The 18,959-nt window shown below is 37.4% G+C and overlaps 1 protein-coding gene across 24 annotated transcripts in view; it reads right to left on the bottom strand.

Annotated features, from left to right (window-relative positions):
- ATP9B (ATPase phospholipid transporting 9B (putative)) overlaps nucleotides 1–18,959 on the bottom strand; it is a 318,298-nt gene that overhangs the window by 192,472 nt on the left and 106,867 nt on the right. For 22 of the 24 annotated variants that reach the window (XR_010152083.1, XR_010152079.1, XR_010152080.1 and 19 more), the window contains one exon: nucleotides 5,564–5,644. The exons of the other annotated variants lie outside the window; for them this stretch is intronic. Coding sequence is in view for 17 of the 22 variants with exons in the window: in XM_016933938.4 (XP_016789427.2) it covers nucleotides 5,564–5,644 (81 nt within the window). In the remaining 5 variants the exon portion in view is untranslated. The remainder of the gene's footprint in view (nucleotides 1–5,563; nucleotides 5,645–18,959) is intronic. 24 annotated transcript variants of the gene reach the window in all.

Raw genomic sequence — 18,959 nt, 5'->3', positions numbered from 1 at the left:
CTCACCACTCACTCACTGACTCACCCAGACCAACTTCCAGTTCTGGAAACTCCATTTGTCGTTAGTACTCTATACAGGTGTATCATTTCTTAATCTTTTATACAGCATTTTTTACTGTACCTTTTCTATGGTTAGATACACAGATACTTATCACTGTGTTACAACTGCCCACATTATTAAACATGTTGTACAAGTTTGAAGTACAGGAGCAACAGGCTACACCATATAGCCTAGGTGTGTAGTAGGCTACACGATCTAGGTTTGTGTAAGTGCACTCCATCATGTTTGCACAATGACGAAATGGTCTAACTTACTTCTCAGAATGTAACTCTACTATTAAGCAACTCATGACCGTATTTTGCAGCTCTGTTATTAGTGCATAAATGTTTAGGGCTTACTTGTCTCCATAATAAACCCTTTTCTCATTATGTTCTGAAATGTACTTTGTGTGATATTACTATAAGTAACTCCAGCTTTGATTAGTGTTGGTACGGTATCTATTTTTTACTTTTTACCTGTGTTTTTAATGTGTTTTCTTATAGGCACCATATATTTGAATCTTGCTTTTTTATACAACTTGACACTCCTGTCCATTTAATTGGGGATTTAAATCATCTAATTTTAAACTTAGGTTTTTGAGTTTAATTTCCAAATACCTGAGGATTTTAAAGATTTTTTATTTATTTCTAATTCCATATTGTAATTAGTGAATATATAATTGCAATTTAAAGAAAACATACTAAGACTTGTTTTATATTCAACTATAGTTGGGATTGTTCCATGAGATTTTGAAAAATGTGTATTATGTAGCTGTTGCATTTAATAATATCTGTCAATATGCTGAAGTGCCTTCCTAATGTTATTTTAATATTCTATAGTCTTAATAAATTACATGTCCTTATTCTATAGATTAGAAGGAAAAAATCCATTCTCGTAGATTTTATGTTGCCTATTAGTTCTATGAATTCGGGGGTACTATGTTTTTCTCCAGTCTGACAGTCTCTGCCTTTTAACTGCAGAGACGTTTAATTACTGAGTCAACCATCTTGCTCTTTGCTGCTCTTTGTTTTCTACTTGTCACACCTGGTATTGGGTTTCCTGCACCTGTCTTTTTTCAGGGGAAAGAAACCAGTTGATCCCACTTTAGCATCTAACTTCATCACCTCTATTGACCTCTTTCTTTTTTTAGTGGTTGCTCTGAGAATTATTATATGCAACCTTTACTTATCACAGTTTACTCTGAATCAATATTGTATCACTTAACACACAGTATTTTTTTAAAAACTTACCTCCTTTTATTACCTGGCCTCTGAAATCCCCACCCTAACAGAATGGTTTTAAGGTTCTATTTTTTAGTTATATGACCTTAACCTTTATATGTTCTTCCTTCCCTCTGCACTCTTTTTGTTCACTTTGTCATATACTTATTTAATTCATTAATTTTCATTTTTATTTATTGCTATATATATATAAAGATTATAAATTTTCCTATTTCCAAACATATCAAACAGATTCAGATTCTGATATGCAGTGTCTCCATTACCAATATTTATAGAAATTCTCCAATTTCAATTTCTCCTATGATACAAAAATTGATTAATATATAGTATTTATACTTACAGGCAGAAAGTCGTTTCATTCACTGATTTTGTTACTGCTTACCAATTTTATTGCATTGTGATCAGAGAATATTGTCTGTATGAGTTCTATGTTATAGAAATAAAAATTTCTTTACAAGCAAATGTATGTTCAACTTTTGGTGACACCCTATATATGCTCAAATAAAAATTACTGGGGAACAAAGTTCAATAAAAATTTAAAATGATATATTTTACTGCTCATGTTCTGAGCTCTCTCTTCTATGCCTCTCCTACCTTTCTGTCCACCTGACCCACTGGGAACTGCAGGTAGATGTTAAAGTTTCCTATGACGGACTTTATTATCTTATAGCATCTTTCTTCACCTCATTCTAAATGCTTTCTCGATTCTATACTGGTATTCTTGTTAAGTACCAAGACTGCAACTCCTGTTTCCTTTTTATTTGTATTTGCTTGATATATCTTTCCTTAACCCTTTAGGCTTTCTGATCCAATTAATTTTCTGTGTGAAAGAGCCTGCATACTATGCATCTTTAGCCATATGAATTGATCAACTGTTGTCTAATTTTTAAAACCAAATTTATTTTTTGGTGAGGTGTGTATTTTCTGGTCACTACCATTTTGCCACTGTCCCAGTAGCCTGCCTTCATCCTACTCTCCTTGCTTTGACAGCTACTATTGAGCTCGTCAGCTTTCAATAAAGTCTCTGACTGCCTTAACACCCACGTAGCAACCAATGAGCTCCTTCTATTTTCTCCTCCTCTTCCTGCTTTTCAGCTGATTATTAGAGGAAGCGTATAAAATTCATATACACTGTACCATCTTCCACCCATCCTCCCTCCACTGTTTTATTCTTACGTCTGTTAGATCTTCAGTGCTCACCATAAAACTTCCACCCAGGTCATCTATCAGCTGGGCAGAGCTAATCCTCTGTAAGATTATTCACAAAAGGCTCATGTGTACAACACACCTGAATTCTGTATGCTTGAGACTGCTCTCCACAGAATTGGCACTTGCAGGACAGTTTTGAAGGAGCAAAACACTCCACTCACACATTCTTCCCCTGAGCCTCCTGGAAAGGCTGTGCTGCTCTTGTATGGCTCCGTATGCTGAGAACACTGACATCAACCTGGCCCCTTCCAACTGTAGGGAGCTGGTCATTTTCCCAGGGAGATCAAAGGATTTTTCCCTGTATATGTAAAATATGACAGCAGTTACATGTCTTGGAGTTTTCTCACGTGCATGCTGGGCCCTTTAAGTGTGTACCTTCAGACATCCTTGTATTTAATAACACATACTTGAGCTGTCAATGTTTCAAACCGTTTCATGATTTTGTTTCAAGACTCTCATGTTGAGTATTTCTTGCCAATCTTCCCCATCCATCAACTTCTAGTCCTTTTCACCTCTTTGATCATCTCGTTTCCTTGACTCTCTTCTTTACAACCTCCCTATCTCTTACTGTGCATCCCCCACAGGCACGCTGTGATTCGGTCCTCCCTTCTCAGATGCTCACGTTCAGTGTTCTCCTGAGTTCAGTTAGCCTTCTCATTCATGTTGTCCTGTTTTATTCTTGAGCTTTTATTCTTACATTCTTGAGAAATTTATTCCATTTTGATTCTTGCGTTTTTAAATGTCTGATTTATGGTGTTCTTTCCTAAGTACCATTGTTTGGTTAGTTACATTTAAATCAGGCTTGTTGCACTGTTATAGAATTACTTTGCATTGAGGTTTTTTCTTTCCTTGCTTTTAGAAATTTTTTATTAATTGAAAATTTGCTTCCCACTTATGTTTTCTTCTGTTAATAACTACATTGGCCCAGGCACGATGGCTCTCATGTCTATGATCCCGACCCTTTAGAAGGCTGAGGCAGGATGACTGTGTGAGCCTAGGAGTTTGAGGTTGCAATGAGCTATGATCACACCACTGCACTCTAGCCTGGGCGAGACAGCAAGATGAGTTTCTTCTTCTATTCCTAATAATAAGAGCTGTTTTTCTAGAATCTGTACAAATAGGAAATCCTGTTCCAAGGATGGGAGGTGGAGTTTGTTTCTTAGTCCAAGAGTCCCTTCTTCTACAGGCACAATGAAGTTCACGTCTTCAATGAAAAGCATCCTTTTGGGATGGTGTGGGCTGACTCTTCTGATGGTTATTATAATGTTTCAGGAAGGTCAACTTTGTCTTTTTCTTCCTAACCAAGCCTCCTAGAGCCACCAACTCTTTAACAGTGCCCCTTGCCCCTATACATCCCCCCAACGTCACTTCCAACCTGTACTTTCTCCACAAGTCCCTTCAATGTCCCAAAGCTTTACTTACCCAAGTCATTCACAGGATGCATTATTTTCTTCTGTGTGCAAAACCTGGATGATATCAGCATCCCAAGACAATCTCCTTCTGCTGCACCATCCTGGCTCTGGAGCTAACTGTGTTATTTTGGATATTTTCCCCACTTACAGTAAATTGAAGTTCACAGTATTTTCTGTCTCACATTTCTGCTAAACATGAGCTACAGATTAAACTCTCTACTCTCATAGTTAGCCTGTATGATTTTGGAAGGCTGTGTGGTATGTAACAAAGTTAAGTGGCCACCATTATCTTAAGGGAATCAGAACTTATGAATGAATCTTTTTAAAACATCTGTATTTATCATTTCTCTTCTAAGCTAAAGATCCTTCAATGGCTTCTTCTGGTCAAGCCATTGATACCTTTCTAGTCCAATACGCCCCAGCCCTTGTCACACCTGCAGACTGAGCCATACGCTCCCGTTTGAACCAGGTTTTTCAGCCAACCTGCACTTGCTCTCCGGCTTCCTTGTACTTCCACACATTGTCTAGCGAACATTTCCGACTTTTCAAAGTCATGAGCAATATAAATTAGAGGAAACAGCAAGAAAAGGAAAGGAAGAAAGCAAATAATATTTCAAATTCTTAATAGTGGTTACATAAATACCTTTTCATTTATCTTACCAAGGGTACCTTTTTGTAACATTTATTCTCATATGTTGTCTTTAATAAGAACATGTTGTTTTCATAGTAACTACTTTTGTTTAAAAAAAAAAGATGTGAGTTTATTTCAGAATTCACTCCATGATATTTATCACCAGGTCATGCTTCCTCCTCTGTCCCTCCATGAACATCTTATGCATGCTTGTGTGCAGCACCTATGGAAATAGGCAGCTACAAAAGGCCCAGTGCCCCAAGGGACTTTAACGACCTCACAGGTGCCCGAGCTTCACATTCCCATAGTCTGCACACTAACTGTCACATTATATAAGCTCTGTAAATGCTTTTTCAAGTGATGACAACTGCTTGCCAATCCCTGCAAGTGACCAAGAGCGAAATAAAGGTGAATTCACCAACAAAAGTATTTTTAAAATAACTGCAGCAATTACAAATAACCTATAGTCATGTACTAAAATCCCTTACTATAAAGTTTTTATAATATCAGTTATAAGCTGTTAAAATAAAGAGTTATTGAGTCTCTCAAGCCCTGTTAGTCAGGGGCAAGGTGCTTCGAGCTTTAACAAAACTCTGTAATAATATAAAGTGTGTGGCATGAAATATACATATGTGTATAAAGAAACATAACATGCATGTACAGACTCACATACATATAAATACCCACCCAACTCAGACAGTAAAAAGCTAGACATGATGTGGATAAGATAGTATACCAACTATTCAGTCAAAATGAAAATAAATTACTTCATTTAACTGATTCACAATATTTTAGGAGATAAAGATCTTATTAGTAAATACACTAAAAAAATTCCAAAAACTGTACTAAATGTATCCCAAAGACATATTTAATATGGGTACACTTAAGAACTTCAAACATTATATAGGTTTTCCCTTCCTAGTTTGAAACTTCTGTTTGAATTTATTCTTGATTGAATTACTGTCTCAAAGGTTTGCTACTTTTAACTTACACAATAACTCTATTTGTATTGAACAACAGGTTTAACTTACCCTGGTAAATGTGCCTTCGAAACTGTGAATGTCCATTTGTGGTTTCTGAGCATAAACATAAGCACTGATAGAAAAAAGGTCCTGGAATACAGAACATTTGAATCGATTAGAATGTTATAGTTTAGTAAAATTACTTGGAAATTTCTCATTTGCTGATTAATATTGTTCATATATTATTTACCAAAAGCGATCATTGATTTTCTTAGATTTTTGTGTGCCAACACTATAAATTAGAATGTCAGATAAAGAAAGAAACCATTTTTAAGCTTGACAGGGTGTGCTCTTGAACAGCAGGTGTGAGTCAAAATCAGGCAGGAGACACTCAAAACAGGCAGCCCCGGGGCCTGTCCAGGGGGCTCCAATGGTAGAGGTGGAGCCTGTTTAGGAGTATCTTGAAGTCACCTGGGTATCAAAGTATTCAGGGGGAAATAAGGAACCATCGCAATTCCTCACAAGTTTTATAAAACAGTTTAATAAATTCCTAGATCTGTTTACATGCTTTCATTCAAGCAGGCACTGATCACTATAAGCTAAGGGTGGCCTTCCTTACAGCCATGAAGACATGCTTGTCCTGTGTGTCTGAATCACATGCTCATGACACATACTTATACAATCACATGGGAAAGCTTTCACGAAACACACATCATGGCTACTTTCATACCATTAATTTTAGAGCAGAAAAGACATAGGGTTTAGGTTGCTTCATTCATTGGCTACACATAAAGGTTAAATCAGAAAGTCTCCAGAGGCAAGGCTGAGCCTGGTCTCCAATGGACGCCACCCCAGTGCCTCTTCTCGCTGCTGACTCTGCTGTATGCTTTTGCTGTCATAAATCACAGCCAGGGGGAGGATCATATGCTGAGTCCTGGGAGTCCTCCTAATAAACCATCTAATTTCGGGTGGTCTTGTGACCCGCCCCCCAACCCATGACCCTTTAACACACAGAGTTTGCCATTTCTATAATTTTGATTTCCATTCTGTACGTGTGAGTGTATAAAGTTCTGTCATGGCTGCTAAAACTCAAACAGAAACCTCCCAGACTCCCAGACATGAAGAAGCAGAGGTAAGAGATTAGGGTGACCACAGCAGCTGCAAAGTGAGAAAGAAATGGAAGCTCAGAAAGGAGAGTGCCTCAGAAGGGGCCGAATCTGTGTATGATCTCATTCTGACACCTAACCTATCATGCCCTAAACTATATCCACTAAACGAATGGAACCGAGAACACCACAGCAGCTCCCTAATGCCAGAAAGGTAGAGTCTACCGTTTGACTTCAGTCAAGTTAGCTACCAGTTAAAACAGAACCAAACAAAAAACCAGTACTCTTCAGGAGAACCTAACAGAATCCTGAATCCTGCCTCTCTACAATGAATCATTTAAAAAAATGAAGAGATGATCCAAATTTCTAAACATATGAAGAAACAAAAACACAAGGTCCATAATCAAGAAAGAACATGATCAGTGAAGACTGGCCCTGAGATGGTCAAACTTCAGCATTAAGAAATGAGAATTTCAAAGCAGCTTTAGCACATCTTAAAGAAAAACATGCTCCTAACGAGTAAGCAAGTAGGAAATCACAACAAAGAAAGAGAAAGTGTATTTAGGAACAGAGAAGCACATGGAAATTCCAAAATTGAAAAAATGCAATGTCTGCAATAAATTCTTTAGATGGGATTAACAGATTACAGACGATGGTGAATCTAAACGCGGGTCAAGAGATAATGATTCAAAAAGACACAGGAAAAAATTATTTTGAACATGAATACAGTCATAGAACCATGAAGGGAATATCGCGGAGTCTAACATGCATGTAACTGGGGTTCAGAATGAGTGGACAGAGAGAGGATGAAAAAACAAAAACTACTTGAAGAAATAATGACTAAAAATATGCCAAATTTACTGTCAGCCAGAAATGTACAGATTCAGGATGTCCAGAAAACCCCTAAACACATAAATAAAATTTAAAAATATCAAAATCAAATTGCTAAAAACCAAAAATAAAAAAAATCTCAAAAATACCTAAAGAAAAATAACACATTATACACAAGAGAAGAACTATCAAAATACCACTGATTTCTCATTATAAATAATGGAGTCAGAAGACAATGGAACAAAATATTTAAAGTGAGGGGTGGAGGGTGTGGAGGGCAGACTTGTCAAGCCAGAATTCAATATCCAGCAAAAATATTCTTTAAGAATACAGGTGAAATAAAGACACTGTCAGATAAATGAGAACTCCATTCCAGCAGATATCCACCAGAGGAATATCAGCAGAGGTCCTTTAGGCTTTAAGGGAAACAATATCAGGCAGAAACTCATACCTTCAAGAAGGAATGGTAAGGAACAAAAGTAGTAAATATCTAAGTAAATATTAAAAAAAAAAACCCAAATCCTGTTTTTAATCTTAATTCCTTTAAAATATAAATAAAATGGGCCAGGCACGGTGGCTCATGCCTGTAATCCCAGCACTTTGGGAGGCCGTGGCAGGTGGATCACATGAGGCCAGGAGTTTGAGAGCAGCCTGGCCCTCATGGAGAAACTCCGTCTCTACTAAAAATACAAAAATTAACCACACAAGCTGCTGCACGTCTGTAGTCCCAGCTACTCACGAGCCTAAAGCAGGAGAAAACTGGTTGAACCCGGGAGGCAGAGGTTGCAGTGAGCCGAGATCGCACCACTGCACTCCAGCCTGGGTGACAGAGCAAAACTCTGTGCCAAAAATATATGTATGTGTGTGTGTGTGTGTATATATAAATAAAAAGGGCTGGAACAGTTTATGATATGTGTAGATATACTACATATTAAAAAGTACATTGAGCTCCTGAACAACATGGGATGGAACCGTGCAGGTCCACTTATACATGAATTTTCTTCAATAAATCTGTTAGAAAACTTTTGGAGATTTGTTGATAATTTGAAAAACCTTGAAGATACACCACATACCCTAGAATTTTTTTTTAAATGTTTAAAGTTAGGTATAACATGAGAACATAAAATGTATGTAGACATAGTCTATTATATCACTTACTACTATAAAATATACACAAATCTATTACAAAAAGTTAAAATAAAACCTAAACACACAGATCATGACACCATCTGCAGCCGAGTGACTTGCAAATGATCCTGAAGATGCAGTATCAAACCCTAACTGCATAGAACTAAGTGCAGTACACACTGTGCTCCCGGAATCGTGTCGCAGCCCCTCCTGCTGCTGCTGCGGGGAGTGCGTGCAAGGGTCTGCTGGAAATGCGGTGCGGCACCACTGACCTCTGTGTGAGCCGTCTCCGCTCCAGGACCCTGTGCCTCTGCATGAGCCGTCTCCGCTCCAGGACCCTGGGCCTCTGCGTGAGCCGTCTCCGCTCCAGGACCCTGTGCCTCTGTGTGAGCCGTCTCCGCTCCAGGACCCTGTGCATCACAGTACCGAGTGCTCGCTCATGGTGCTCACATGTTTTCCATCGTGTTTGGCGTAATACCACGGCGTGAACCTTGAATAATACCACGGGACCAATAAGAAGTGCTTCTAGTGATGCTGGAACATGTTCTCAAAAAGTAGACAAAAGTCATCACACTACAAGAAAAAACTGAGCTGCTCAGTATGTGTGGTGGATTAAAGTCTGCAGCTGTGGCTGCCCACCATTTCAGACAGACAGTTCACCTTGTAAACAGGTGATGTCAACTTGTGCTATCAAAAAATACAGTACTGTACTATATAAGTGTATTTTCTCTTCTGTATGATTTTCTTAATAATTTTTCTCTAGCTTACCTTATTGTAAGGACACACTATATAATACATATGACATCCAAAATATGTGTTAATCAACTGTTTAGGTTATCGGCAAGGTTTCCAGTGAACAGTAGGCTATTAACAGTTAAATTTGGGGGGAGTTAAAAGTTTACACATAAATGTTTGACTGCGTGGGGGATTGATACAATTGACCCCTGTGTTCTTCAAGGGGAATGTATAGTACAAAGGGTGGGTGGGGGAAACAGGTCTATTCAAGGACAAAATTATCTTTTTTTTTTTTTTTTTTGATGGAGTCTCGCTCTGTCGCCCAGGCTGGAGCGCAGCGGCAAGATCTCGGCTCACTGCAACCTCCGCCTCCCAGGTTCAAGCGATTCTCTGGCCTCAGTCTCCTGAATAGCTGGGATTACAGGTGCACACCACCACGCCCGGATGATTTTTATATTTTTATTAGAGATGGGGTTTCACCATGTTGGTCAGACTGGTCTCGAACTCCTGACCTTGTGATCCACCTGCCTCAGCCTCCCAAAGTGCTGGGATTACAGGCGTGATCCACCGTGCCTGGCCTCAAGGACAAAATTCTTGTATTTTATGTGAAATGGTACAATTTTTACTTTTCACAATACACTTTTAGTTAAAGGCATATTGCAAACTCTAGTTAAAGGCATACTGTAACTAGTTAAAAAACTCTAGTTAAAGGCATATTTTAGTTAACAGAATACTGCAAACTAAAAAAAAAAAAAGCTAAAAAGCCAAGAGATAAAATAGTATTCTAAAAATATTCGATTACAGTAAAATTGAAGAAAGATCTAAAGGAAGACTTGAGAAGCCAAGGTACACTTGAAGGCCTTAAGAGATAACAGAAAGAAACCAAGAGAAAGATTAGAAAAAGAGAGAAGAAACTACTCATCTACCAAGGTCTCTAAAAAGCACAATTTGATAAGCTCAGTTGAAAACTATAAAATAATTATTCTTAGAAGGATTCTTTGTTGTAATTATAGCAAAATGGGAGAACAGAGGTAATGTTCTTTATTTATTAATGGGATATTGAAGGAATTTCCATTTGATAGAATGCTTTTTCCATGTAAGGTAAGACAAACTGGTTTTACCGGTGAAGGAAAAGACAGGTGGATCAGAAATCAAAGGAGAGTGGAAAAGTCTGAAAGCACTGTCATCAGTAAGAGGAACCACAGTTGATTATAACTTCTAACAAGGATTACAGGGAGCACCGAGGGCCGAGCTAAAACTGGTAACCATCAATTTGTATTTCCCAACCTTGGCCTGTATTCTGAGGGACGCAGAACAATTCATTTTCCACTCTTATTTACTTTTTTAAAATTTCAGCAACCATATATATTTCTAAGAGCTCTTATTTTCCACATGATCCTTTTTCATAGCTTGTTTTATTTAGGTTGTTAGTAACATCCTCTCATATTTCTTCAAGTACATTAGACGTCTGAATTTATTCTCTTCTGTTCCTGGAACACCTACTTCCTCTGGGCTGGGCTTTTACATTTGCACCGGGCTTTCTCTTTCCTGTTGATTCTACACATGCATTCCAATAATCCTTTCAGAAAAGGGGTAGCACAGCTAAAGGGCGTCCTCATGTTTTCTACACAGGACTCTTGCCTGCCAGATCTCTTCTTAAAGGGACTGGAGAGTTGTAAGTCATGCTCAATCACTTAAAAAAAAAATCTTTAACAGAGAAGATTCGATCACCTAAAATTGATATGGCATATTTCATTTCTAGAAGACATATTTACTATTTTTCTGTTGATATTTCATTCATTTTTCTATTTTAATCTATGTGAGTCATTACCATACAAATTTGTAAATTGCTCTGAGTTCCTTGAAGAATGCATGGGAAACAACTGATGCTAACGAAACAGGGAATTATAACAGCAATGCTAAAGGGAGCATCCTGTTCTCAGGGCAGCACAGTCCTCTGAGAACGGCTGGAATGGTTTTGTGCACTCCATTCAGCAGCAGCACAGGGGGAATCAGACACTCAACGGGAAACAAAATGAAGAAATGGCTCGGCAGAGACCACCTTCCATCTTTCTTCCCATTTCCTTTGAAAAATAGAACTTCGGAGCTGTAGATGTGTAGGTGGTTCTCACTTAAAGAATGCATTTCTCAGCATTCTTTGCAGCTGGTTAGGACACACCTTAAATCAAAGGTGTAACTGATTCTGGCCAGCAGAGCATGCGAAAGGACATGTGCCCCTTTGAGTCCAAGTACTCACCAGGCCTTTCCTTCCGAACCTCCCCTGTGGGACAGTGTGGAGGTGGGGCAGTCACTGGAACCCACCCTGCAAAACCACGTATCAGAGATGACAAAGTTGCCCTATCACCCTTTGACCACCCACCTGGGCTACTGTGAGGGTGAAAATCTGTTTTGATTTAAGGTGTGTCAGTCACATTTCAGTACAGGAAACAGAAGCCACCCTAGACAGTGTAGCAGAAAGTGATTTCATACACAGAACAAGATGCTTCCCAAATCAGTGAAAGGATGAAGTTCAGGACTGAAGCTCCAAAGCTACTCTCAGAATGTTACCAAAATATCCATCCAAGGAAAGCACTATGGCAAGGATCACATCTGAGACACGTGGTTTGGAGACCACCACGCACATAGTGCACTCCCACCCAAGCCCTAAAGCTGGAGAGCGGGAGCAGGAACTCAGACCCATGAGGACACCTGTCAGCAGAGAACACACAGGCAAAAAGATACCTCCTCCTCACTCCTGCCTTACAAGCTCTGTGAAAGTACTTTCAATGTGAAAGCAAATTCACACACCTTTCAAGAAACTGTGAAAAATACGTGCAGGCTCGTTTCCAAATTTCTAAAGAACAGAGGCTGCAGGAAGGGTGGACTAAAGGTTGAACATACCAGTTTACCACAGTGCAACTGTTACAGTAGCTTAGACTATGTACCATTAATAGCAAAAATTTATTTAAATTAAGCTAGTTTACACGAAAAGAAATATTCTCTAGTAACTTGAGAATTATGAAACTTCTACTAGAATGTTTAATAAGCAGTCAAGTGATTCCAGGGATAAGGCAAGTCTGAGAATCACTCATCATTTAAATATGACACTGTCACAGTAATTTTCAAAACATGAAACTTTCATACCTCAAACTACCTTTTGATACATGAAAATAAAAAACAGGCTGGCAAGCTCATTTCTACACACACATCAGCATTTAGAGTAATGCATTTCATCTAGTATAGTAGACATCAAATGACTGAATAAATGGCACAATAATGAGAACATCATTCGAAGCTTTTCACGATAATTTAAAAATCATTCTGAAGTTTTCTATAATGGAGGAAAGCCTCTGCTGTGAGGTCAAGGCCAACACTTGTTCGCATTACTTAAAGGTCATTAAAATACATCCTTAATCATAACATGTGGTTCATTACAAATAAAATTGCCTTTCGTTCAATAAAACTAATTAAATGTAAATGGTATTGTTTACTGCTATACGGATCTTTTGAAATAAATCAGCATGTCATGATTTATTGAAAATTACTGTGGCCTTGTGGTTGTTAATAAATTTGTTTGATCACAAAAGCCAGAAACATATTTCCCAAATGTCTACAATGCCTGAAAACTGTGCCTCCAGACAGCTATGAAGCCACAAGAAACTGCACCTGCCATTACAGGCTCTGCAGCACAGTTATTATTACATGACTCTGAAATTTTAATTCTCTGAGAATATAACAGAATGGACAAAGGTTATTCTTGGCTGTGTCCTCAGCTCTTCCAGATGAGTTCTTAGGTCTCTAAGTTTACTCAGCCTGGCTGTCACCATGGACACAGTCTGATGTGACACAACTGTGATACAACAAACAGCTCACAACACAGAAGACCCTCAGATCTACACCACGAGAGACACGAATGTCAGAATAAGGGATGATTACGGGCATAAGCTATTACATGAAAAACTCAATTGCCTTGCCCATATCCATAATGAAATCAGAGCTTTCTTCTCTATAGAAAAAAGATCTATACCTAATATGCCAAGTTATGTGAAGCTAAAATATAACATTGATTAATGAATCAGATATTCAGTTGAACTTCCTTTTTTCCTAGGATATACTGCTTTTTGGTGGTGTGGTAACAGCAAAAATTAAAATGTTTTCATTTACCATATAGTTATGTCACTAAAATCCTTAATCAGACTCTGTATCAAAGTGTACTGGCCACGAAAATTTTAAAGTTGCATTGTACGAATTATTTATTTTAATTCTGTAAATATTTTTGAATTTATATGTGTATATATCTGTCACTAATAAAAATAAAGAAAGTATCCTTATAATATTGAAGATAATAAAATGTCACTTCCTATAATCATGGCAAAGAGCATTACTCAAAGTTATAGATAACAGTATGAAAAACTGTAACTACTTCATAAGGTGTGATTTCCATGCAATAACTGCACGTTTAAAGTGTACCATTTTGTTTTGATATATGTGTATGCCTGTGACCACCACCACCTCAAGATACTGAACATTTTCATTACTCACAAAAGTATCCCCGTGCCCCCATGCAGCCCGCCTATCCCTGCACTGCTAACCTCTATCACCTGCTGATCGCTTGTACAGAATTGTATGTTAATGGAAACATGTACCGACATCCTTGCTTGGCTGGATTTTTTGGGTTTTTTTTTCAGACAAATTTTTTCTAATATAGTGTTTTGATTCTGTACTTTCTTTTCTACTACACTTAGCAAAATTAAATCTGTTAGAAAATTATCATTTAGTGTGACTTGCTCCCAAGCTGCTTACTGCCAGGGACCCTAGAATTCTTGGAAGGTTCTTCAGGAGGAGGATGCAGAGGGTGGGGCTTTTGTCCAAGTGTTACAGCCAACCAAAATCCCCTCCAGTCATTTAAGGACTCATATTATCCCTTTAGTTCTGCAGAGATTACTTGAGTATGTACACAAGAAAAAGAAGGACACAAGGAGGAAATATGTAACCATGAAACAGGAGCACTAACCCAGCAATCAGTTCCAATTACATTAGAAAGTCAATAGGCTGCAAGAATGTCTCTATGATAAAACTTACCTTAATAAATAGTATGAGAACAATAAGCTAGATGTCAAGTAATAAGATAATAGAACAGACTTATTTCACAACATAAAAAAAAACCAAAAGCAAGTCGAAAACCCTGGGAAGCAGAGCGAGGATGAGAAAGGGCTGAGGAGGGAAATGATGACACAGAAGATGCAGGCTGGAGTGACGCACGATTCTGCTCAGCTCATAACATGAAATTAAAAAAACAAACAAACAAACAAAAAAACCTACTTAACCTTAACTCTCAAACAATTCTTTAGCCACACATACTAAGTGAAAGATTCAACTTCCCTCTGCTAGGTCTTTGTGCATCAGCTGGAACTGTAGGAACTATTTTAATAATTATAATAGTGTAAATGCAAATTACTTGGCTATCACTTTTCGATTCCACCTACTGACAAACATTTAAAAGTGGTTAAAATGATAAATGAATATTGGTGGGCAAACAGCCTCCTGGTACAAGACAAAGCCTATAAATGCATAAAGAAAAACATATAAACAATAAAAGAAAACATATAAATATTTACCTAAATAAAATTTGAAATATTTACATAGCGTAGATATTATAAGGCCAGAAGTTAAGAAACAGATTGGAGAATATATTTGCAATGTGTACTGGGTAAAGTTATGGAGAAACAGATACGCTGATACCCTGATGTTGAGAAATTAGAATTGTATAAACATATGGGGACAATATTAAATTTGTGCAAAAATAAAAATCTAACAAAAAAGTTCTTCAGTGAATGGTACTGGTGCAACTTACTGTTTTTCTTTTTTTTTTTTTTAACTTTAAACTAAAAAAAAAATACTCCCCCCAAAAATGGTAGATAATCAGATTTTGTATGGAAAGCAGGAATTATTTTAAAACTAATTATTTAAAATATAATCATGAGTAGAAATAGTCAAAGCATAAAACCAAAAAGCAGAAATCATTGAAAAAAATATTGGTAGGTCACATTATCTAAATACACTGAACTTTAATATGGGCAACAGAAACTATAAACGAAGTATTTAGAAAAATTGGAAAATAAAAAATTATTAACAAACTTTAGCAGATAACATGAACAGACTTAGAAAATAAAAATATGAGAAATACATTTTCTTAGGTAAGAATTATCTTCAATCTCACACATTAAAAAACTAAACAAATGTAAATTTAAATGGGATACCATTGTTACAGTTATCAGATCGGAAAACAGTGAAAGATTAATTGATTAATTAATACACAGTAGATAAGTTGCATAGTCTTCTGAAAAGCATTTTGGCCAAATAATCAAAATTCTTGAAATATGCTTATTTTTTTAATCTAGAATTTCAAAATGATAACTTTTAAATTTACCAATATCAGGTCAGCTATGGAAGCTATAATTTGTCAGAAACTATGCAGCTAATAAAACACTTGCAAGGATACACAATTCCTAACATGAAAGGATGACCCATAGCATATTGTTGAATAAATATTCTACTAGAAAAAACAGTAATATACAGCATTATCCAACCATGCAAGAATGTGGCTAGGGGAAGGTACTGTCAGAAAGGATTTATACCAAAATGCTCTGATAGCCAATGCATACTGGCAGGTTTTTTTCTATTTTGTGATTTGTGTATTATTTTCAATGCACACATTACTATTAGAATCAGGACTCAAAATTGACGTCCACTTCTTTTTTAAAGGAATGCCCCTGAAGAGAGGGCAGGAACATCTAAAGGTGGCAGAAGGGCCGGCATCCAGGCTCTGCAGGGCAGTCACAGGCCTCCCAGCAGGTAGATCCCTACCAACAAGCAAATTCTCAATAAACAAATAACTGTTTGTTTTAGTTTAATTATAATTTGAAATGTCATGCAGTTTGTTTCATCCACAAGGAACTTAATATTTTTCATTAAAAATTAATCAAGGGCTTCTACAAGTCATGTTGTGGTAACTAATATGAGACTTGTCCTCCCATGAAAACAACTGGAAAATGGACAATATTTATAAAGTATCTATTTTCAGACACTAGATACAGTGCCCCAGGGAGAGGAGAAACAAAGCCATGTGCCCCACATAAGCCCAGGTAAAGAGATTTACCACTTTAGACAGCAGAAGCCAGGCAGAGGGAGGCAGCTGTTCTGAATTTAGGAGACTGAGACCGGAATTCAAGGAAACTGACAGCTAGCATTTGCAAAATACTGAAAAGGGGCAAGGAAGAAAAAGAATTGCAGAAATATGCGAAGTGTTCCACCTAAGTGTTACTGAAAGTGAGTACACACAGCATACAGGGTAAGAGTATGTCCGGCCGGAGGAGAACCACAGAGCTCCAGCCCCAACCACCTGCAGAGACCACAGAGTTGGAGAGTTGAGTTTTGACTAGCCAGAGTTCAGAGGCACCTGTGAACCAGCAAGGATTTCAGTAGATATCAATCAGCAGGATCCCGGCAGGATCATGCTCTAGCAACAGGATTAATTAGCATTCCAATAAAGGAGCCTCTAGGCCTGTAACAAAGTTTAAGGACAAGCCTTGAAGACATCGAGTTGACCCACAAGTTGTTTAACTAATTTAATAAAGATTGAGATGCTTTAAAGATAGAAATGAAAATCTCAGACATTAAATGTAACACTTATATACTCAGCATACAATAAAAAATTACCAGATATGGAAAGAAGCAGGAAAGTATGGGCCTATAACAAGGGCCAAAAAATTTAAATAGAAACATACCCAAAAGTGACAGAGATAAAGGAGTTTTAACATACATGGAATTAAGCATTACAAACCGTTGAAATAGTCCAATGAAGCCATATACATATTAGGAAAGAATAGAAAAGGTATTTAAACAACAAAAATGAGAGAAACGTATGAAACATCCAGAGATTACAACACTCAGAATAACAAAATTCATTGGGTGGGCTTAACAGAAGACTAGATACTGAAAAAGATAAATGTTAGTGAATTTAATGACAGAGCAACAGATACTATCAAAATTGAGTTACAGAAGGAAAAAAAAGGCTGAGAAAAAGAAGAGTAAGAGAGCATCAATGGCATGTGGGAATCTAACCACTTGATATTCCCATGTCATTGAAGTTCTTACTCTTTTTTAATATGAGTAGTTAGACTAATTTACTTGATATTAGTAGTTAGACTAATTCTGTTGGTCATGTCTCAGAGGGGTTTGGACAGAAGGAAAGATAAGAAAAATAAAGGCTGAAAATCTTGAAACTGGATAAAAACCATGAAACTCCAGATACAAGAAGCCCAACAAACCCAAGCAAGACAAATGAAAATGCATCATCACACTTAAATTCCTGAAAGCCAGTCAAAACAGGAAAGACTTTCCAAACGCCCACAGAAAAAGGCACAGAGGATAAAGTGGAGTCAGGGTAAGAATGCCTGTAAGCGTCTTTTCAGGACTATGGATGCCATAAGATGAAATCAAAGCTCTGAAAGGCAAAGATAAATGAAAACTTCAAGACATCCTTCAAAAGTGAAGGCAAAATAGGCCCAGCGTGATGGCTCACACCCTTAATCCCCCACTTTGGGAGGCCGAGGTGGGCGGATCATCTGAGGTCAGGAGTTCAAGACCAGCCTGGCCAACATGGTGAAACCCCGTCTCCACTTAAAAAAAAAAAAAAAAAAAATTAGCCGGGCGTGGTGGTGGCACATGCCTGTAATCCCAGCTACTTAGGAGCTGAGACAGGAGAATTGCTTAAACCCAGGAGGTGGAGACTGCAGTGAGTCGAGATTGCACTACTGCACTTAAGCCTCTGTGACAGAGCGAGACTCTGTCTCAAAAAAAAAAATGAGAAAAGAAAAAGGCAAAATAAAGACAATTTTCAAACAAACAAAAACTGACAATCTCTAGCAGATTTCACTACAAGACACATTGAAAGAAGTTCTTAGGGCTAAAGGAAATTGGCAGTAAATGGAAACCTGGATCAACACACAGGAAAGAGAAGTCTCAGAACAGGTAAACACATGGGTAAACAGAAAACACTGTTTTCATTTTTTACTATCTTTAAAATATGCTTGACAACTTTGAACAAAAAAAAAACAGTAATGCACGGTGCAGCTGATAATATGTAGAAGTACGACAGCTGACATGAATACAAAGGATGGGAAGGAAGCCATGGACATCTACTGTGCACAACTCTTACACTGTAAGTGACATGGAGAAATATTGTGATAAGTTAAAAACACCCATTGGAAACATGATAATGACACAAAACAGAACTAACGTACATAGCTAATTAGCCAAATGGAAATATAACACAACACCAAAAGATGAAGAAAAGAAACAAATGGGATAAGTAGAACCTACAGAGTCAAATGACTGACTTCCGCTCAACCACATTAACGATTACCGTAAATGTACACAATAAAAATGCAGCAATTCTCAGAATAAAAAAAGCAGTACCTACTTTTATTACATTAAAAAACACTTTAAATTCAAAGAAAAAGATATATAAAACACACACTAATGGAAGATAAACCACGTAAATACTAATTTTAAAAAAGCTGAAATTACTATAATAGTAAAGAACAAAATAGATGTCTCAACAAAGAATATTACCAGGAATAATGAAAGGGCAAATTCAACAA

Source organism: Pan troglodytes, chromosome 17 (genome assembly GCF_028858775.2).
Source record: "Pan troglodytes isolate AG18354 chromosome 17, NHGRI_mPanTro3-v2.0_pri, whole genome shotgun sequence".
NCBI classification, from domain to species: Eukaryota; Metazoa; Chordata; class Mammalia; order Primates; family Hominidae; genus Pan; species Pan troglodytes.
The sequence above is the reverse complement of the archived record's forward strand: the minus strand, read 5'-3'. Positions and strand labels throughout refer to the sequence as shown.